The sequence below is a fragment of the Poecilia mexicana genome, unplaced genomic scaffold, assembly GCF_051168715.1.
Source record: "Poecilia mexicana isolate PSO_F unplaced genomic scaffold, ASM5116871v1 scaffold_6, whole genome shotgun sequence".
Classification (NCBI taxonomy): Eukaryota; Metazoa; Chordata; class Actinopteri; order Cyprinodontiformes; family Poeciliidae; genus Poecilia; species Poecilia mexicana.
This window is the reverse complement of record NW_028263375.1, coordinates 11,196,108-11,218,057: the sequence shown is the minus strand read 5'-3', so window position 1 is coordinate 11,218,057 and position 21,950 is coordinate 11,196,108. Positions and strand designations below refer to the sequence as shown.

Sequence of the window (21,950 nt, the reverse complement as noted above, 5' to 3'; positions counted from 1 at the left end):
AAGAAATAATATGAAATAAGGCTGCAAGAGATTTAAGAGTTGTTCTGGAGATCTCCTTCCGGTAAAACAACAACCCGAACCGGAGCTGCGTTGGAGCGGTTCGTCTCAAAGGATGTTCATGTGTGAGGAAAATACAGACTTGTTGAGGCAAATTGAAAATTGATTGTCAGACACTCTCCATCCAAACTAACTAAACTTGAGCTCAAAGAGGAATGGGCAATAATTTTAATGTCCAGATGTGCAAAGATTGTAGACATATTTAAAAAGAAAAACATGTATTTTTACATTACAAAATACATTGGATATATTTAAATTCAATGTAAAATAACTTGCATCTGGCAAAGCTGACTATGTAGACTTGTATTTGCAAAACTAAGTTGTAAATCATCCCTAAGCACAATTGCATCTCCATATGTCTAAAACTCAATCACAAAGACAAACAACTTTCTTTTAGCTGCAAAATTGTTGAGTTCATATTTAGGGAAAGTTTTAATAGCTGATTAAAAGCTATGAAAGTTGTTCACTTTAATATAATATAATGGCATTCAATTAATTTAATGTTTCTTCCTAATCCTGCAAGGATTAAGTAAAAACCTAATCCTGATAGGATATCCTGACATTGGGATTAAATAAAAACAGGAAATCCTGATAGGTCTTCCCTACTGTTACTACTTCCCTACTGAATTAAACATTTTAAGAATGTACGTCCACAGTTTCTTCCCACTTCCATATCCTAGTGAACATAAAGAGGAATTGACGCATCTCATTAAAAATTAAAGATATTTCACCCTTACAGGCTCACTGTGAGTTTGATTTGCTAAGGAACTGAATATTTTATATCTCTCTCTAAAATAAACTACAGACAAATCCAAGAGACAGATTTTGTTTCTTTGCACAGCATGTAGTCTGAAGGGCTTTTGCATACTTGATGAACTGTCTTTTCAGAAAGCAGAGTTTGTACATCATGCTTTTTAAACAAAGCTGTGAACGTTTTATTTTTCGCAGAAAGAAAAGCACATTTGTTGCAACTGTGTTTTATGACAGGCACACACTCCTTTGCGAAAGAACAAATGGAGGTGAGAGGAGGTTCTGTCTGCAGAGTTGGAAGATGCACCAGTCCGCCTGCACTTAAGAGAGTAACATTTTGTGAGTGAGTTATTCCAGCTGGGGCTTCTTTGTAGCCTGCTGTTTTAGATTTCACAGTCCATCTCTGGTCCTCACTCCCAGCAAGCATCTCAGGACAGAACGATGGCCCCCACCACTGCTACCAGCTAGTACAATGCGGAGATATCCTATAGAGTTGTATCAAAGAGCGCCAACATTTATTCATATGATCCTGTTTTCCACAGGTTTAAAAGACACAAGCAGAAATCTAACGTTTTGGCAAGGTGCAAACATGACTCCACAACTGTACAGGTAAAACCAAAGGGATGAAATGTGGCACAATCCCAGCTCATCCGAAATAGTCTTTTTGTCCTCATCAGAAAGCAGGTAGCACCAAATCCCTGTTGACTGCACATGAATAAAAGCAATAGAAATCAGACTTTTAGGTACCTCTAACATATAAGTTACATTTTTGTGAAGTGCTGAGTCTTTTCTCTTTCTTATACCACCTTGGGCAGCTGTCCATGCAGATTAAATAAAAAAAATGCCACTGGCCACAAAGGAGATTCACAGATCTACTTTGTGGTGAAAAGGAGATCTATCTAAAACATCACATTAGGAAGTCCCCTTTCTAATTTAAGATTACTTTTACTAAGAGTCCTCTGTAAATTGTAAAGTGCACTGTTAGTTTTTAAGTTGTCATCCAGCACCGTGGAAGTACAAAGGAGAAAGCAAGAACAGATATTTTGCCTTTAGTAGGGAGTAAACAACCAGACCATTATTACAAGCTCAACTTATGTTTGTGAGCATAAAGTTTATCAGGGGATAAAAATGTTTTCTTTCACTGAGGTTTTTACTTTTTATTTCTTCTATTAGTGCAAAGTATCCACAGATGTCTGCCAATCGCATTAAGTTAATAACTTCTGTTTCAAAATAGCCTCCTGCATCTTTAGTCTTAATAAATAGCTGCAGTGGCATGATGTACAGTGTCTTCTGAATAATGTTGTGATGGCTACATTACTACAGTGCAGTTCAAAGCTTGCGACTAAAATTAAAAAAAATTCTGCGTACAAAAACGGAGATATACATAACCACTGCATTAATTAGTAAAATAATATTGCTGGCGGCACAGTTGTTTGGAGGAACGTGCTCAACCATTGCCTCTGCACTTCAGAGTGGTACTTCAGGTCAGAACCAGACCCAGAAATAATGGTGTCTATCTGAATGTCGCCAGAATTGCAGTTTTTGTCAAAAGCAATCATTTGGAAAAGTGGCGATTTCAGGCAGACAAGGATCACCACAGAGTGCCTTTAAATCCCACTGGGTGCTGCGTTGTCGGGTCTCCAAGCTGCTGCTCCCAAACAACATTTTCTCACCATATAAATCCTCACTTTATGAAGCTGGAGACTTGCTGGTTTTGCTTGGGGAGGACATTGTGTTATTCATTGATGCGCAAGTTTGGTGTTCCAGCAAAACATTTTCTCAAGTCACTGGTGTTCTCAGCTGCCTTGTGCTGGCTTTTTTTTCCACATATCTCTTGATTTTGGTCATGGAAAAAAAATTAACTACTTTTCTGAATGTGAACATCTAAATATGAAGGTTTATGCCCTTTGATTGTAGATGCTTAAAATACATTCCTAACAGAATTTAGTGATTGTTGCCAGTTCTATTGAAACTAAATAAATGACTGACTCAAATCAAATGTTTCCCTTCCTCCACTTTGGCCTGCTACAACTCTTTCAGTCCATCTTTCCCCTTTGCAGCTCCTTCTTCCCCTTTTCACCCACCCCCTGTTTTTTTTTTTTTTTTTTTTTTTTATCTCTAAATCAGCTGCCCTTAGATTAGTGGGGCTTGTGGAGGTCTATCAGAAACACGTGTGGAGGTTTGGAGGCGGCCGATGGGAAGGCCTTAGCGGGCAGCTCACCCTCGTTTCTCCCAAAGAGCTGGAGCCAGTGGGGGAGAAAAACTCTCAGTGAGTTCAAAGAGGGAAACTTATTGGCTTTTTACAGGATATTATTTTCCACTGAATGGATGTGAAAAAAAAAAAGAGAGAAAAATCTCACTCTTAAGCGGCTATGTCTGTAAAACGCAGCAGCCAAGTGGAAAACTGGATCACTGAACCACTTCTTGACTTTTAGCTTGTGAATACTCTGCCTTGAGTCCTGGTCTGACTCATCCTGTATTTGTTTTGCAGCAAATTATAAAATTAAGGGCATGATTTGGAGGGATTAACAACAGTAACTGATCCCTCTTAAACGCAGCAACTAGTATAAACGTTTTTAAATGCACCAAAAATGTGATATTTTGGGATGCCTGCTCATATTCCTACAGTTACTGTACAGAAAAGTAAATGTGCTTGAAAGTGAGCTATGTATGTTTGTAAACGAGCAAAAGCAGCTCTGAAAACCTTTTAAACATATGTTACACTGCCACCTTGTGGACTCTACTTGCAATGCCCCTGATTAAAACCAGCCTTGCGCTAGCCCTTTCTTTTCTTTTTTTCAAAATGTGCCAGTATGTAAAAAAAAATAAAAATGTGAGAAATGTCAAATAATACATTTTTCAGATTAAATTTGAGAGTTCCCATATAGTTTTCTGAAAGTACCTGCAAAGTTACAGAGAGTAGTTGGTAGGTTCTGGTAAAGTAGCCAGCAAAGAGATAATCAGTAAGTTTCAAGAAAGTTTCCTGAAAGTACCTTCTTGGTTAAAGAGAATACCTGGTAAGTGGGAGTGTAACCTCCAAGTTATATGAAAGTAACTAGTAGGTGCCGATAATATTTTCTTAAAGTATCTGATACTTCCTTAACTGTTTCTGGTTAGTTCAGGAAAGTGCTTTGCATATTCTGAGGAAGCACCGTGTGGGTTGCAATAAAGTTTCACGGAAAGTACCTGGTAAGGTCCAGAAAATAAAATAAATTACCCATCCTCTGTTTTATTTATTTATTTTTGTTCCTGGAGATGTTATTAGAAATTTAACACTGTAAAAATGTGTTTATAATGAGATATTTTCCAACAAGGATTGTGAGCTTTTTGTGTGCTTTAAACGGAGAACAGGAATCACCTTAAAATGGAATATGTTCCATTGAAAATGATAGAAAACTTACTTTCTAAAACATTTTATGTCAAGTCCTAGAACAACATTGTCTCTTTGAATTACGAACCTGTATGTGCACAGATTATCTGTACACTATTTTATTATTTTTGACATTTCTTTTAGTGACATTGTCTGCAGAAGGAAACAGTCATGAAGATCTATAACATCCTTCCTTAAACAACACACTCCAGTGTCTAATGCTATCATGTTTAGCAAAACTCCACCACTTCTTCTCAGCTAAACATCAACAGCGAACAAGCAAACTGGTTTCTTTTTTTTCCTGTAGTATAAAGCATCTTGCAGAGACATTGTGTCGAAGCAGGTAAAAATAATCTTTCACTCTTAACTACTGAGCTCAGAGCAAGCACAAGAAGAGGCCAAAAGGAGAATGGAAAAATCCACGGCATTTAGGTAAAGCCGTGTCATAAAGGCAGCACTAATGAGCCGGAGAGGGGGAGGGAGGAAATGGTTTACATATGGATTTGAAAGAACACAGACATCACAGCTATGTTTCGTTCTTAATGAATCAAAGTGATCCTGGTGTTTGTTTCTCCTTCCTGCCTCTGCCACACCACTCCTATTTTGACACCCACTTTGTTGTTTGTTCAAAATCAACCTCAGCACTGTTAAACGTTTAGCTTCTCATGAAAGTAGAGGTTTTTTTAATTTGGCTAAAATGGCAATAAACATTTTTAAGAGCATCCAGAAGGATTGTGTTACTGTATTTCTTCTTGTTCTTTATGTTTTCTGCATTATTCTATAATCCCAGCTTTCCATGTGTAGAACATTTGATTTTCTACACATGGAAATGGATGGACATTTCGGATGGAGACAACTTGATATGTCTCCATTAAGAATCTAGTCTTAAGATACAGTAAGGCAGAAAGTGCAAAATTGCTTGCATACAAATAATAAGGGCACTTTACTGGGAAACACCAAAAGCAGTGATGAGTCCAATAAGAGCTCCTTACTGCCTACAGCTCTCTGAAATAAGCAAGTTTTAATGTTCAAGAGTAATGCTTAATTATCCATACATGGCCATTTACAACTGAATTGCCAAAGGGCTCCAGCTACACAACACTCCCATGTCTATTAGAAGATATTATTGCATTCAGTCAGAATTATTCACTGCATTACCCACGATTCATAGCATGTATTAACACAAGCAATTTCATGCATATGACTACAGTGGGTCTTAGCAGGGGGGCCTCTAATTGCTTTGAAACTAATTTCACAATCATTAGTTTTGGCAGTGACGTGACTGACAGTGTTTTTACTAAATTTTGGAAACCGGACTTGTTTCACATGTTGTGCACTGAAATCTACAAAGATAAACGACTGATTTACTACATGGGTAGCTCTTTGCTCAGGACATCATGTCCACTGACAGTTTATATTTTCAAAGAAATTTCTTTTGCACCTTAACAAAATGCTCAAAGAACAAATGACAGCAATACTTTTATTTCTTGTGCAAATTTTTGGACCAAGCCCTAGGAACAAATGATGGGTCTTTTGTAAATACATTCTAACAGCTTAAGGTGCAGGCCAAACTGAAAGCCATTTAGCCTCAAGGTGAAGTTAATGATCCATGGCCAAGTGCTGCATGCTTTCCATATGTAAGACGAGGAGATATTTTGCAAAGCCACTGAATCAACCTAATGCTGTTATGGGCCATTGTTCACAATAAACATGTAAATTGTGTTTAGGGAATAGCACACAAGTCAGTGGGTTAATGGCACTGATTCAAGAATAAATTATAATCACAGAGTGATGGCTGTTTGCTAAATAAGAAAAACAACTGAAAGCATGCGGATAAAGCATAAGGAGATTAAAAAAAAATTAAAAGAGCAAAATGCTCTTTTAAAAATGTCATTAAATCAGTGCTGATCCTATTTGATTTGAGTGCCTAAACAATATGTGGCATAGAGACAAAAGTAAAAAAATATATATTTTCTTTATTTATTTTTAGCTCATTATTTTTATTTAATGCACACAAAAGAAGAATTAGTAATAGAAAACTGTTACTAATTTAACATTAGCAAAATTCTGAATACATGTTCAGAACCAATAAGTTTCCCTGAACCAACAAAACTCAGCTGAGGTGAAAGAGCCATAAGAACTGTTGTAGCGAAAGAATATAGCCGCTAGGTGGCGGTATGTCATCACCTCAACGTTCATTTTACTTTTAGTTTGGAGCTAAACTAAAAGTTTGAAGAGAAATGTCCAGAATATTTTATGGAGAATGGTAATGTTGATTTTAATTAAAAGGAAAACTCTCGACACACCCAGGAACATTTTCACATTTTGACATGTTACAACCAAATTGTGAAAAAAAATTCAAGGGGCATCAATACATTAAAATTAGACAAAAAATAATCTACAGATCTAAAATCTACAGAATGACAATAACTGTAGGGATGCAGGTGGGAAGGTTCAAAATTACATCTTCCCATAGTTCTGAATCCAAAGGAAGAGAAATGGCCAGAAGTGAGGGACCGGGGCTGTGGGTTGGGTCAGAATGGAGACAGGTCCTCGTACTGCCCCAGATTTGGAGCTGTCACTGAGGGACTGATGGCTGCAAGCAACAGATAACAGCTTGTAGCGAGAGGAGAGATTAAGGAAACACGGCAGAGATTGTAGGGGGAGCCGGACGCCACCCCCACATGCACATGGGTCTGTGCGGTAAAAAGCCACGCTTCTAACATGCTGCAATAAGCTGTTCTGTAATTATACATCTGTGAGCAGTAAATATGAACTTACTTAAATATTATGCTGTAAGGTATCATCCATCCAGCAGATTCTATTTTGAAGCAAAACTGTAATTGTAGTTGAATCATCTACGCTGCAAAAAGCTGAGACTTTTGATGTTTTTAATTTTATTTTTATTACTATTTAAAATTCACATTTCTCTAAATAGCTGCACAAAAATTCATTTTATACAAACTGCTATTGACATAACAGAGTCCCAGGAGATTTGGCTCCTCCAAAGTGTTGTCCTTGTTTCCCACGCTCCTCGGTGAGCCGTCCTTCCCTGTGCCATTGTTATCAATCAGATCATTTGCAGTTATTACTTATTCGGCCAGCCGCCGTGCCTTTTGTCCAAAATCATTCCACCCTCTGTCTCTAAGACCTTCTCCCGCCCCGCAGTGGCCCATCTGCCCCCTTGTCTGACACATGCAGCGCAGCTCCCCGTTCCTTTCACACACAAAAGCTCCCCGTACCAGCTGTCCCAGCTCTCGTCCCATGGCAGCAAAAGGTGCTGGCCTCAGTGTTTGCTGTTCTTCAGCATCACTAGGATCATTGTTTTTAACTTTGATTTTAGCTGAACAGAAAAAAAGAAGTATGGATGGACATTTCTATTTTTTAGATATGGATAATTTGGTGTTTAGTTCTTTGCAAACAACTGGCCCTTTTGGTTGGACACAAGATATGTAATATAAGTCTTTTCCAACAAACAAAGTAATAATTGGATTAAGAAAATGGGCACAATTCCATTTATTTTATCACCCTAACTGTGTTTATTAGCATAGACTCAATTTAATATGGTGTGCCTTTAAATACGAAAAGATACTTCCGGACTGCTCAACAGGGAGTTGTGAAGGTATCCTTTAACATTACTTTTCCTTCGACGTCGCCAAGACGGCTCTAATATTTATTTAAGAAGGAAGTAATCTGCCATGCCAAATATGCGCTTAAAATAGATAGCAGTCATTGACAGTGGTTATAAATAGAGAAAAAGGAAGAGAGGTTGATCCTCTGAGGCAGGTTTTTAATTGCAATGGCGCACTGCTGTTTACTAAAGTGTGTAGTCAAGAGCTCGCCTATCAATAACACCATAAAAATCTCAAATACCCCTGAATTTAGTCATCTTCCCCATCCAGTTTTGGAAAGAAGCCTCTGACGGGAAATTAAATCACTTTTATGAGAGGATCAAAGGGATCACTCTAAAGGATTTTCTATTTGCAGACACACTGGAAGCGAGGGCTGGATCACTTTACATCGATGACAGATCTTTTTTTCCATTTCCTTGAGCTTGGTGTTGAATTATCCAAACATGTTTAACTTAGATGCCTTCATGTGTTAAAAATAATTACCATAAATTAATTGGAGAATGTAGGAGAAGATGTTTTTTTAAACAGCGTTCTAATCTTAGCATTGCAAAAGGATTCACATCCCTATTTGTTGCTTTCCCCATTCACACCTCAACCTGTAGTGTATTTTATTGAGGTTTTAATTGTACACTCATGCAGAGGCCAGCACTTTTTCCTCTGCTGCAAGTCTTTTAGGGTATTTCTACCAATTTTGGCCACGTAGAGTGCAAGCTTTTTGTATATTGTTTTCCAAATAGCGTAAGATCATTCAGACTGAATGAAGAGCATCAATGAACATTCATTTTTAAATCTTGCCATATTTCCTCAACTAGATTTAGGTCTGGGCTTTGACTGGGCCAATCTAACACATTTGATCCGTTGTAGATCTGTCCAAATGTTTACTGCTGTAGACCTGCTATAAGAGGCTTTTGAAGCCACTAATGCGTTTTCTTCCTCCATTTTTTCAACTGTTGCATAGCTTTGCTATCTCTGCTATCCCCACAGAATGATGATGTTTCATAAGGAGGGTGGTGTTTGAGGGATGTTTCACCTGTAGATTTGTGCAGCTCCTTACAGGCTACAATTGGTCCTCTGATTAATGATCTTGTCTGGGTTGAGGGTTGAGGTAACGCAGCTCAGGGTGTTTGTTTTATAAACTTCACCTAACTTCATCCCTGACCTGTCTCTTGGTATCTGAGGCTTTCACAGAACAGCCGTATTTATACACAAATTAAATAACATCAAGTGAGATTCATATGCCTTCTGAAAACAACGGATTTTATTTACGGGCAGCATATTGATGTGGGGTGTGTGTTGGGGAGATCGGAGTTTAAAGTTTGCTCTTTGAGCTCTCTTTTTTTTATCAGATGTTTATTTTCATTGCATTGCACACTATGGCAATGTATGAGGATGCAGGTGGAGGGCAGACCAGCTGACTGGTGGGTAGGCGGAGGCAGGCAAACAATCGGGCTGGACTGGGGACTGCTGGTGTTTTACTCCGACAGACAGGCAACCTGAACGGACTGGACCTTGATGCGAGCCGCTGTTACCGAGCTCCAGGGAGCAACCAGCCTCTGGGAGTTTAGTCCAACCAGCTACACCCAACCTTGATTACAGCAACAGCGAACTGTTCTTTGTGCAGCCCTGGAGGTTATCAAATTAAATCAGAGCCCCGTAACCACTTTAATTAAGTGACATTTAATATGTCCATATTGCCGTTCACTCCTCCGATCGTGAAGAGGCTACTGGGCTGGAAGAAAGGAGAACAAAACGGACAGGAGGAGAAATGGTGCGAAAAGGCTGTCAAAAGTCTCGTAAAGAAGCTGAAGAGGACGGGACAGCTGGAGGAATTGGAAAAGGCCATCACAACACAGAACATCAACACAAAATGCTTAACTATACCCAGGTAAAATCACAGGGCGCAAACTGGTCCAAGTGGCTCAAACTAGCAACTATTACTGATGACAGCTAATGTTAGCCCACGGCTGTAGAGCTAGCCTGCTAGTTAGCGTGAGCTAGCACTAGCAGTTAATATTAAATCAGGTTTTATTTGATAGCGGTGCTTTAGCTGCTATTTTCTTTGTCCTATCAACTGCAAAGGGTATATAATGTTTAAAATGATTCCCCAGGTTGTTGTTACTATCTTTAGTTAACAAAATATCAATTATATTTACAGATAATTAGCCAACACAACAGCTCAGCTTCGTTCAACAAACATATAAAATTAAAACAATGAATAGTGGCATCAAATGTCTAATTTATTATTATAATTGTACTTTTTTAGTCAGAAGACTTTGCTAGTCCGTGTTACACAGACTCTTATAAGATATGACTTAATCCCACAATTTATAGCAATTTTAGTGCATTTTCAAATATACTCTTCTGGGACAGGAGTACCTCATGTTTCCCTAGTGTTTAAGCAATTAAAGCTGGTGAAGAGTGTGCAAATATGTTATGCGGTTAGCCCCAGTTCATCAACTGCTATATAAACATGTCCACAGTTCACATATGTGATAAAACACAGGGGTAGAAATCTGGCAGAGCAGAGCTCTGACTAACAGAGGATGTTTAGACTGGAGTGTTTGCACTCTGGGAAAGTTGTACTAGATAGAGGTTTGAGTTTGGGATTCCCCATAAGGCAAACTGATCTTTCTTGTATGATAGCTTGTCAGACAGTTGGTTGTTTCTTTAGTTGACTAAGTGATTAAAATGAGCCTTACAAATAAATAAATAAATAAATAAACAAACAAATAATTTGACTATGTTTTAAGAGTTTTTAGTTAGCTCTTAAGTGTTTCAAGGAATTACTTTTCAAGTTTATGTTTGGTAACTTTCAGTACTGAATTGGTCGTGTTTCTTTTTAAGTACATTTGTAGGTCCAACTGCAAGCAAACCTAGTAGCCCTCTTTGTTATTTTACTTATCAGGAATGACGTGGTGACCCACTTAACATAAAAATGTGTTGCCCCCCCCATCCCCCTTGCTGCCAGTACAGCATGGATGCTTTGTAGAAGTGGTTCTCAATCATAGTCCTTAGGACTCACTGACCTGCATGTGAGTTGTTCCCTGCTGACACACTTAAATGAATGTGTGGTTAACCGGCTTCTGCAGCATTTGATGATATGTTGAGGAGCTAATGCAGTCACTTTAATAATCTGTGCTGGAGCGCAGGTGCATCTAAAAATGAAGGACACTTGACCAGGATTGAGAACCCCTGCTATAGGATCTTATAAAAATATGAGCTATTTGGAGGCTAATTCCATTGTGTAGCAATTCCGAAATAAACTCTGAAACCTACAACAGAATAATGTTTTTTCACTGGCACCTTGTAGTAACACAGAGGGTTGGTAATTTGCTAATATTTTTGCCTCTCGTCAGAAACTTCCAGAACACGTAACGTGGCATTCCGGTTGTATGTTCCAGGTCTTTAGATGGACGTCTGCAGGTCTCGCACAGAAAAGGTCTTCCTCATGTGATCTACTGTCGCCTGTGGCGCTGGCCGGACCTGCAGTCTCATCATGAGCTGAGGGCTGTAGATCACTGTGAATTTGCCTTTCACACCAAGAAGGATGAAGTGTGCGTCAACCCCTACCACTACCAGAGGATAGAGACGCCAAGTGAGTGTAATGATTGCTATGCTGCACAGTTTTCTGAACTCGCGTAGCAAACTGTGAATGGAATTAAAGTGATCTTTTGCACTTTTCCAGTTTTGCCGCCTGTTCTAGTCCCACGCCACACAGATATACCTGCTGAGTTTCCACCACTGGATGACTACAGCCCGTCAATACCTGAAAATACCAATTTCCCTTCTGGCATTGAGCCTCAGAGCAACTATATTCCTGGTGAGAGACATTGTGCTTCAAAGTTTAAACTGTGAAGTTCCTTTCTATCAAAAAAAATTAACTTGTTTACTGGTGTATGACAAACTGTTATAGTTTCTGGTCCATAGGCATACAAAACATTTCGTCCTTTGAAAGTGTGATGCTTACAGGTTTTGGATGTTAGATGTGTTGTATTTTGCAGAAACTCCCCCTCCAGGGTATCTGAGTGAGGATGGTGAGACAAATGATCACCAACTCAACCGCAACATAGACACAAGTGAGCCCCATAACTACATGCACTACCAGAGCCTTCATTTTCCATAAACCTCTCATCATGGTCATGATCCAACCCTGCGCTCTGTTTCAGGTTCGCCCAGCCTTTCACCCAACCCTGTTTCACCCACAAACAATAATTCTGGTGAGAATAATCTTTTGGTTTTTCGTATTGAGAATTTTAACACCATTATGGATTTTAGAGTTTATGCTTTGCAAGTATTTTATGCCTAACTCTAACCTCTTTCTCATCATCAACACCTTCAAATCAAGAGTTACCTCTAATCTTATACTTCGTTTTTTTTTTTTTTTATCATTGCCTTTTGTTTTTATGTTGCATTAAAGCATTATTACTGACAAGTCCTCATATATAAAGACTGCATGATTGATTAATTACTAGTTTATACCACAATTATTGAACTTTACTGGCCAGAGCTTTTTGTAAAATGAATCAAACATGATTGCGGTTTACTTTGCAGTTTGGTTTTAGGATAATGTTCGTTATTTCTAATAAATAGGTAGATTTTTATTTATTTTAAATGTAAGAAAGACATTAAAAAGATTTCTTTCTACCTTTATTATAACATCACTTGTTGCTATAATAAATGTTGCTTTAAAGCTTTTTAAGTGGATTTAATATTCAGTAATCTTGAATATTTTCAAATATTTGATTTACATTTAGTCAATTGACTTGAGCGTATATTTGACAACTTGGTAGTATTCTCTTCATCTTAACTGGAATTGTGCCATTAATGTAATTATTATGACAATGTATCAGTTAAAGGAATGTATTTTCTCTACTTTGTGTTGGTCTCTCACTTAGAATTCCAATTAAATAAATGAAAGTTTGTCAGTGTAATGTGATAAAATGTATATAAAAAATAAAGATAAGGGGTATTAATGTTTTTGCAAGGCACTTGAAATACTTGTGCTCTGCAGATAGCGCATGACCACATCATGTTTTATTGCAACAGTGTTCCCTGCTTAGAATAGAAAGGTTTTAATTTGCCTTTTATAACTTTTTTTTTCTTTTTTTTGATTGTGGACATTGCAACTCACCAGCATGGTGAGCAGAATAATTTAATTTCTTAGTTCTGCTTTTATTCGTACTGGTCCATAAGTATAAGAGTATTATGTGTATTGAGTCAGTTGAGCTTGCGTCTGCTCATGTCTGTTATTTTTCCACTAATCCAGACCCACAGCCTGTGACGTACTGTGAATCAGCCTTCTGGTGCTCCATCTCTTACTATGAGCTGAACCAGCGTGTTGGGGAGACCTTCCATGCATCCCAGCCTTCCCTCACAGTAGATGGATTCACTGACCCCTCGAATTCTGAGCGCTTCTGTCTGGGCCTGCTGTCCAACGTCAACCGGAACTCAGCCGTAGAGCTCACTCGCAGACACATAGGTGCTTACTTTTTTTTTTTTTTTTTTTTTTTTTTCAGCCAGTCTTTTCATATTTATGCTTTGAGAAATCTGTAGGTTACAGGTTGTTTGCTTGGCTGCAATCATTTCTGTTCCTTTTCCAGGACGTGGCGTGAGGTTATATTACATTGGGGGAGAAGTGTTTGCAGAGTGTCTTAGTGACAGTGCCATCTTTGTTCAAAGTCCTAACTGCAACCAGCGATATGGGTGGCATCCTGCCACAGTGTGCAAAATACCTCCAGGTCAGTGTGAAACTAATGCTTATAACAGCGAAACTAATCCGAGGTGAAATCAAGCGTCCTCCACACTTAGGGAAACTGCTGACAAAGATCTGTTGTGCTGAAGTAGCATAATCTTTGATTGGAGTTTTTTGAAAAATCCTTCCTTTAATGAGAGTAAATGTCATCTGTTGAGAAAGTTTTCTAAAGTCAGTACTACTAAACTTGTTTTATACACTACGTTTTAAGATTATCAATGCAAACTTTTAATTAGCAAGTTATAACCTGAGCTGTAACGTTCTATCAAAACGACACTTATTTGATCTATGCACTGTTAAGTTTAAATATATTTTTGCCAGGATGCAACCTGAAGATTTTTAACAACCAAGAATTTGCTGCCCTCCTGGCTCAGTCGGTCAATCAGGGCTTCGAGGCTGTTTACCAGCTCACCAGGATGTGCACCATTCGCATGAGCTTTGTCAAGGGCTGGGGAGCTGAGTATAGGTAAGCATGGTTGTTTACCGTTGATATTGTAGTTCCAACTGCCTAATACTTAATTTAATGTTTTTTATAGATACACAGTGAGATATTTGGTAATGATTTTGATGGTCAGAAATACAAAGACATATTTAGGATGCAGTGAGTTTGACAGGGAAATATGGACAAGTTAGTTGCAGAAATGAAGTTGTCTTCCTCTTTTCAGAGCACATACCCCAACATTCTCTATACAAATACTTAGATGATTTGTAAATCAGTGATGCAGGAGACATTATAATCCAGTTGTTGGATTGTTCTTTTTTGGTACTCTAAGTATAATATAAAAAATGAACATTACATGACAAGGAAAAAAAATAATGCAAAAACATTACAGGGGGTAATTTCGACTACTGGCAGAGCCATTGGCTCTTCAGGGTGTGGAGTCACTGTTTTTTGTATTTGGGGAAGTATTAGGGGAAGTAATGTATGCGGTGGTGTGGTGGACATATTTCCAAATCCTTCTGCAGCGGGGATTTCCACTTGACCATTGATTTGTGTGTGTTGTTTCTGCCACCAAACACCACAGAGAAAAGCATCTCCGGTAAAGACTTGAGTGACTTCAGGAATAGCCTGCAAAGTTGCCTTTAATGTTTGTGTTAATTCATTTAAAGCTACTGAACAAAGGTATGTATTTAAATGCAACACATTTAAATGACCATGACCTGTTTCTCAAGAATTTTTCATATTTAGCACAGTGATACAGCATAGGCAAGCCCATTTCTAATAACAGTCTAACAGTCGGTGCATCTCTATTCCACAGACGTCAGACAGTGACCAGCACCCCCTGCTGGATAGAGCTGCACCTTAACGGTCCTTTACAATGGCTGGACAAGGTCCTCACCCAGATGGGCTCTCCAAGCATCCACTGCTCCAGTGTCTCTTAGGAAAACTAGTCCCAAATATGCAACTGAGTGCAAGTCGCATAGGAAAAGTCAAGGTTTTGTCTATGATGAAACAAGAAGCATCATTCATTTCATCCAGGGGGACTTCAAGTAATCAGAATATCAATGAAATTTTAATTTTCAATAAATAAATCTAAGAACTATACAAGTACACTACAGACAGAGTGATAGATATCCAGTATTTATGTCTGTCGTTTCTGGTGAATACGATTGACGGCAAATGAAAACACAAGATTCAGTTTCCTGGAATATTAGTCTTGCATAAAACCTCTAAAAATTATTTTTAAAGCAGAAATGTTGGCCTTCTGAAAATAATTTCCATATGTCGTACGTTATATGCACTCGGTACAAGCTGATTTTGGATTATTTACTGCATCGATATATGCTCATGGTTTTCCAGAGGGGTCAAGAACGCCCAGGTTGCTTCAGGGTGTTTCTGATCAGTACTTTGTAGCTTCTCTATGGAGTTTAGATCTGTTAAGTTTGCCATCCTGTCAGGCATTGGAAAACTATTGCCAATAAAGCAATTATTGGCAGTATGGGCAGGTGTGGAATCAGCATCTTCATAAAGCTTGTAAGCAGAGCAAAGCATTAGCTTTTCTGAAGCTTCCTGGTAGATGCCTTCACAGATGTTGGACTTGTTAAAACACAGAGAACCGACAGCAGTAAACGACATTGCACCTCTTTGTGGCTGACCCTCCTAGTGGAGGAAGTTGTACTGGTGTCTACAGCTAACAACTTTTTCCATGATTATGGAGGTCTAACATAATATTCTTGCTAAAAGAAAACATGTCTTATTCAAATATTCTTAGAAACTGAATTTCGGAGGTGTTTCAGTTGTAATACTCGACTATTTAAATGAACAGAAATAAATGCCTTGCAAAGATCACTCTTTAAAACACTGTATGAATGAAATTACTTACAGCAGGGCTTCAATGATATTCTGATTCTAGATGCACCTGTATCTGAAAGGCCTCTCTCCTGTGCAGAAGAGATTGAAATTGTATGAATGAAGCATACAATGCTTATTCTTTACAGACATTTAAAATTTGTGTTCCCCAAGTTTAGATCATGATGCAGGTTAAGCTTGGCCAATTTTATTTTTTTTTTCAGTGACTTAATCAAGATTAATTGTGTTCATTATTTCTGAGACTCAATCTCACACACTTAGCAGAGAGGGGAATTAAATAATACATGAAGTAACTTGAAAAGTATTCCGTTGCGCTTTCATATAATCTGTAATTTAAGTACACACTACTTCCCAAGTAGGGATTTATTTATATAAATTATCTAATTTATGATTCAATTGGTATTTTGTCTACACTAAGAAATAACAAAGCACTATTGTTTCTGTAAAAAAAAAAAAATGTATGAACTATTTTCTTCTCTGAAAGAGACAAAAGTTATTTTTGCATATTGTCTGGCATGGGAATCTATTTTTATCATTTCCTAAATATGACTGTAAATAAGCGACTAGAGCTCGTAATTTCATGTCGGCGAAAAGCTTGAATTAGTGAACCCGATGGACCTTTGCTGCAGGGCTGACTGATGAGACTTTAATAACCCCAAACCTGAGTTGCATAAAGTGTGCTTCTAACCTGCGTGAGCTGGTTGTGCACGTCTGGAACAGATTTCTGTATCAAACCTTATTTATTTCTCAATAGAGGCACGTTGCAGACCATATTTGTCTTTGTAGGAGTTTAACTGAGTTTAGACACCATGTGGCTGTGGGGTGAAAACAAGAAATGCCACTTTGATTTCTTTTACCACCAGGTAACGTTTTGTGATTCACTGTCCTTGTGAGTAAATGATGTACTTCCAGTTTACTGTTCCACCACTTTAACATTGTAATGATTGCTTGTCCCAAAAACACTGTATATCACATGTACAATGTTATAATATAAGGCATGTGTCTTTGATTACCGTCTCTGATGCAATGTTTGTCCTGCACTTACAGTACATAGAGCTATGTTACCATGTAATCTATAACGCCAACATGGTAGTTGCCTAAACTGTGTAGTGCATTATGTCGTTTGTAGACTTCTGTGTTCTCTTTATTTTTGGAGTGGCTTTTCTGGGCCGAGTCTTACATACATGTAGCCTTTTTGCCTTTGGTTAAATGACTGAAACAAATCGTTCTAAATGTGAAATTTTATTAAAACGCATCAGACATGTTTTCTCAGTGTTTTCTCAAATCTTTATGAATCCAAACCTATTTCCTGATAACATCTGCTACCATTGTGGAGGTTAAAGAGTAGACAAAGTCAACCCTCAATTGTGCTTAACTCTACAGGGTGGAGTAGTTTTCTAATTTTGTTTTATGGCACACTGGCTGAGAAGTGATTTCAGCAAGTCTGTGGTATGGTCCCTACTAGCTTAAATAATTCAACTCATGATTGGATGCAGGTGGTCATTTTGCAGCAATTTCCCATCTTTTGGAGCCTTTAACAGGTTTTAGTTCCATCCAGTTTTCTATCAGCACAGGCCGGTTCCATGTCCCTGCAGGATGTATGGCAACCCATGATGTTGCTGCCACTGTGAAACCTGACTGGGATGGTGTTATCAGAAGGATGTGCACTCTTAATTTTTCACCACAAATGGCATTTACAATGTACAACTAAAAGTAGAGATATGATCTCACCTAAGCAGTGTCCTTTCACCCACATTGGTTGTGGCACACAGGAACACTTATGTTTCTCTTGCCACTCTCTCATGAAAACCAGATTTGTGGACTGCATTAGTATCCCACACCTGAGCTGTGTCTCTGCAGTCCTATCCAGTGACCATGTTCATTTCTAATCCTGTCTCCTGTGTTTATTGGTCTACATTGTTCTCTTTTTTAAAATACTCTTAATTACTAATAAGATGGCTTATTAAGGCAACTGGGTGTGGTATATTTAGAGGCGTCAAAGCAACGTGGATTGACTTAAAAATATGCAGTATTTTTTTTCCCAGATTTTTATTTGCAAAAACGAAAAAAAAAAAAATAATTATAATTATGTGCTATTTTATGTTGGTCTGTCACATGAAAGCTCAGTAAATTAATTGGATTGTGGTTGTGACAATGTGGAAAGGTTCAGAGGATGTGATTACTTTTGGAAGACACCATATGCTGAACAGCAGAAATACCAATACTGCACTTCATTTCAACTACTCACTTTTATTTGCTGAAAAGTCTCTCAGTTTCTGCATATCTTATTTGGTTCAACCAAATTGCAGTACGCACCTTTGAAAACTAGTGTTCACAAATACATTAAAGTCACAATGAAACTGAAAAAAAAAAAAGTTTTTATGTTGATTTATGAGAACGTGCATTAAGTCTCTTACATGGATAAGGCACATATGTAACAAAAATACATGTTGATATTACCTACAAACAAATTATGGATCAGATGTCCCACGTTATTTATTTATTTTTTTACCTCCATACCAACCACATATTCAGGATCACACAGGGCTAAAGCACATTAAAAAACCCAGGGGGAGAAGGTTAAAGACCGGGGCCACTCATGGCTTACCCTCTAATTAGTATTTCTGCATACATCACTTGCATCCTAAAAATCTCATACTATTCTTACAGTGCCATCTGTAAGCAAATCCACCTTCCAAGTATGACCAGGACGTCCACATCGACACCCATGTGGGTTCCAGGAAAAATGGTGCAATCAGAGGAATGAAGACAGAGTCACTGATATCTGATTCTAGCTGTCTTCACCTGAAGACAATCCATCTATTTCATCTTCTTCCCCACCAATGGCCATCCAAAAGGCTTTTGCCACCTGGAAAACAGAAGAGAAATCAGTTTCCAGATGTGCGTTTCTGAACGGAGCCTTTATTCTTGTGAACTGATCCAACATAATTTTCCACTGGAGTACAACGTGCAGTGCCTCGCACAGTATTCATCCCACTTCTATGGGGGGTTATGAATACATTTTTGAGGTTCTGCAGCCTTAACTGTTGTTCAAGCAAAAAGGCAATATAATGACTAACCTTTTCAGCATGAACTTTTCTTTGCTCATGTGGTAATGATGAAGCTTTATCTACATGGTGAAATTGAACAAACGCACTTAAGTTTATGTATGAAAAAAGTTTACAAAGTATAAACATATTTAACTTCCACACCAAGCAACAACAGAATAAAAGAGTAACTTTTTATTTGAACTTGCTTTAAATACCCCAATTACCTTTCATCTCTTTTAATTTAGTGAAAAGCCGCTCAAAATTGTCTGCATCTGCATCCCCAGCAGTAAGATTGGCGAGTTCCTGTATGTCTAAATCAGTCATTGCGTCTGCAAGGATCAAAATCATGTTCAGTCTGTGTAATAACATGGAAAATAAATTCATAAATTAGCCAAGTAAATGTTTAAAATAATGTTACTTGCCTACAACTGATCCCTCTTGTGTATCTGAGTTTGCACTGTTGTCTGTGTGGTTGGCCTCCTCATTGGTGTGTGTGCCCTCTGCTGGCAAGCTGGAGGACTGTCCCAACAAAAGGCAATGTAATAAATACGGCTTTTTATAAATCTGCAATTTATGTCAACAGAAATGTCATCTAACCGGTGGATCTTGGCTGTGGCGTGGGTTGTTATGCCTGGAAGCAACCAAACTACTCATTAGGCCAAAACCCTGATTGTGCCCTGTTAGACAAAGATGCAAAGAGTCATATGCGCTACATACACAAACGATGACATCTACAGGTTATGTTCTATCAAACTTAACCAATTTGATATTAATTTACCATCCTTCATCTCCACACTGGACCACACATTAGCATTAAGTGCCTGAATAATCCTCTTTACTCCTGTGGACTCTGGAAAGTCATCTGAAATGTGCAAAAGTGATGAGGAAAAGTGAATCAGATGAAGACTTGGTCATGGAAATGTACTTTTCTCTTTCATGCAGAACTCACCATCCTCATCTGGTAGCTCCTGTGGATTGAGCTCCACAAGCTCAAATGCGTGAGATAAACACCACTGTTGTGCTTCATGCCGAGTCACACCTAAAGCATGAATTAAATGTAATTTGCTTGCTGAGGCAGTATCAAGTGTATGTGTGTAATTATTCATCCTGCATTCTAACCGACTACGTTAACTAACCGTCTTCACAGACTCTGTCGCACACAAGAATAAGCACCTCTGGGCTGAGATCTTCCACCACAGGAATCCATGGATTTAGCTTTTCCAGCCCATCCTTCTGCAAACATCCAACATGCATCATAGAAACAGCAAACTAAAACAGATTTGCAAATGAAAAGCACATATTGTTCTTAAGGTCACATACCACTTTGCTGTCAAAGTAAGCAATGAAAGCCTGCATGGACTGGGCAATCTCTGCAGACATTTTATACGTGCTTGGTACAACACACAACTGCACATCCGCCGTATAATATTTGTTATTGATAGTCCAAGGATACCAAACAACAGTTTCCTCTCGCTTAGTTGGTTGAGGCAAAGTCGTTGAATTGAGTATTTCTGAGAAGAGAAAAAATAAAATAAAATAAAAAAGACAACATTAAGCTAAGGTGATATATATATATGTTTATATTTTTAACTCAAGCTCAAATATTAAGTAAAATATAATTTTTTTTACAAAATCAGACAAGGGCAACCTGAATAAATAAAAAATGCTAGTTTTAAATAACAGCTTCACTTGTTAAGGGGAAAAAAAGATATCCAAAGCCAACTGGTCTTATGTGAAAAGTAACTGTCCTCTAAACCTACTAAATACCTGAGCCAACTCTGGTACTAACAACTGTTATCTAAAGTTAATTGGTGATACGTTTTTTAAGTGTTTGTGGAGAAATTTTAGCCCATTCTTCTTAGCATGTGTGTTACAATTGGGTCACATTGGAGGGCTTTGGAGCATGAACATAATCAGGGTCAGCTTTTTCAGCTCGAGAGCAAATTTCATGGATCCATCCAGGTACTGAAGAAGCAATGCAACCCCAGTCCAACATAATAATAACAAAATATTACTACTATGTTAGACTGTTGCAATGATGCTCTTTTTTCAAAAAAAAAAATGCCATGTTAATTTTATGCTAGGTGTAACGGGACACACCCCTTCCTTTCTGTCAACACAATACTATCCTCAAATTCTTGATCACAAACATGTGGGACAAAGGCAACAAAGTGCTTTCGTTGCTTTTCTGGATTCATTTGTGAACTCCTGGATGAGACTTTGATGCACTCTAAGTAATTTTGGGAGGACAGTCATTCCTGCAAGAAAGGAAGAGCTGTTCTATGTTTCCTACATGTATGGATAATGGCTCTCTTTGTGGTTTGCTGGAGCCCCTAAAAGCCTTAGTAATGGCTTTTCGATCCTTTCCAGTCTGACAGGTGTTCATGACTGTGTCTCGTGTTTTCTTTAGTTAATTGTAATAATTCATAACATAACAAGTGGCGTTTCTTTCTGCTATGGAGCCGTGTTGATCTGGATTTTTTTCCTTATGAATTTATAATTTGAAAAGTACATTTTGGTTTTAACCCAGAATCTGTTTATCAACGCTCAGGTCAGGTGCTCTGCTCAGTTAGCATTGTTTAACATTAGCTTTCCTGCTAAATCAGACTGGCTGTGCCCCGAAAACTTACGTTTTATCAGCTCTTCTTCTTTAAATTCACTGTCAGTGCTAGTGACAAGCACACATGGCAGAATCATCTCAGTGTTTTCTTCTGGCGATGACATTTCTCGAATATTTAAAGATCGCTTTTAAGGTGCTAGCTTGAGATGTAGCTAACTTCTATAACCTTTGAACTCCGTGTTCCGCCGTAAGTCACTTCCGGTTTCTTTAAAATAAGAATAACGTCAATAAAAGCCTATTTATTAATTTACTGTGCAGTTTCTTGGATTGATATTTAATAATAATAGTAATAATAATGCTGATATTTATATTAATGAGAAATAGTCTAAGATTAAATTCCTATGTTTAAAAATAATGGGAAATCTTAGCCCTGTAAATTTTCTTGTAAGGCAAGACCGTGTAATTAAG

General features: G+C 38.0%; 2 protein-coding genes across 3 annotated transcripts; one reads left to right on the top strand and one right to left on the bottom strand.

Moving 5' to 3' along the window:
- The first annotated feature begins 9,112 nt into the window (after window positions 1–9,112).
- On the top strand, window positions 9,113–17,139 carry smad3b (SMAD family member 3b). Of its 2 annotated transcripts, none has more exons than XM_088006246.1 (9): window positions 9,113–9,694; window positions 11,211–11,404; window positions 11,495–11,629; window positions 11,793–11,885; window positions 11,976–12,026; window positions 13,076–13,288; window positions 13,410–13,547; window positions 13,883–14,027; window positions 14,821–17,139. In XM_088006246.1, the coding sequence occupies exons 1-9, from the start codon at window positions 9,492–9,494 to the stop codon at window positions 14,942–14,944; spliced, it is 1,296 nt and encodes a 431-aa protein (XP_087862372.1). In that variant the 5' UTR covers window positions 9,113–9,491; the 3' UTR covers window positions 14,945–17,139. The 2 variants fall into 2 exon arrangements, with proteins under 2 accessions (XP_087862372.1, XP_014865669.2); XM_015010183.2 differs by having other exon boundaries at window positions 9,123–9,694; window positions 11,811–11,885.
- Window positions 17,140–18,102: 963 nt separating this feature from the next.
- aagab (alpha and gamma adaptin binding protein) lies at window positions 18,103–21,747 on the bottom strand. The gene is made up of 10 exons (XM_015010191.2): window positions 21,553–21,747; window positions 20,243–20,433; window positions 20,059–20,155; window positions 19,872–19,961; window positions 19,701–19,784; window positions 19,520–19,599; window positions 19,345–19,441; window positions 19,147–19,251; window positions 18,953–19,002; window positions 18,103–18,741 (listed from the first exon to the last, which is right to left on the bottom strand). The coding sequence occupies exons 1-10, from the start codon at window positions 21,644–21,646 to the stop codon at window positions 18,664–18,666; spliced, it is 966 nt and encodes a 321-aa protein (XP_014865677.1). The 5' UTR covers window positions 21,647–21,747; the 3' UTR covers window positions 18,103–18,663.
- Between the last annotated feature and the right edge of the window lie 203 nt (window positions 21,748–21,950).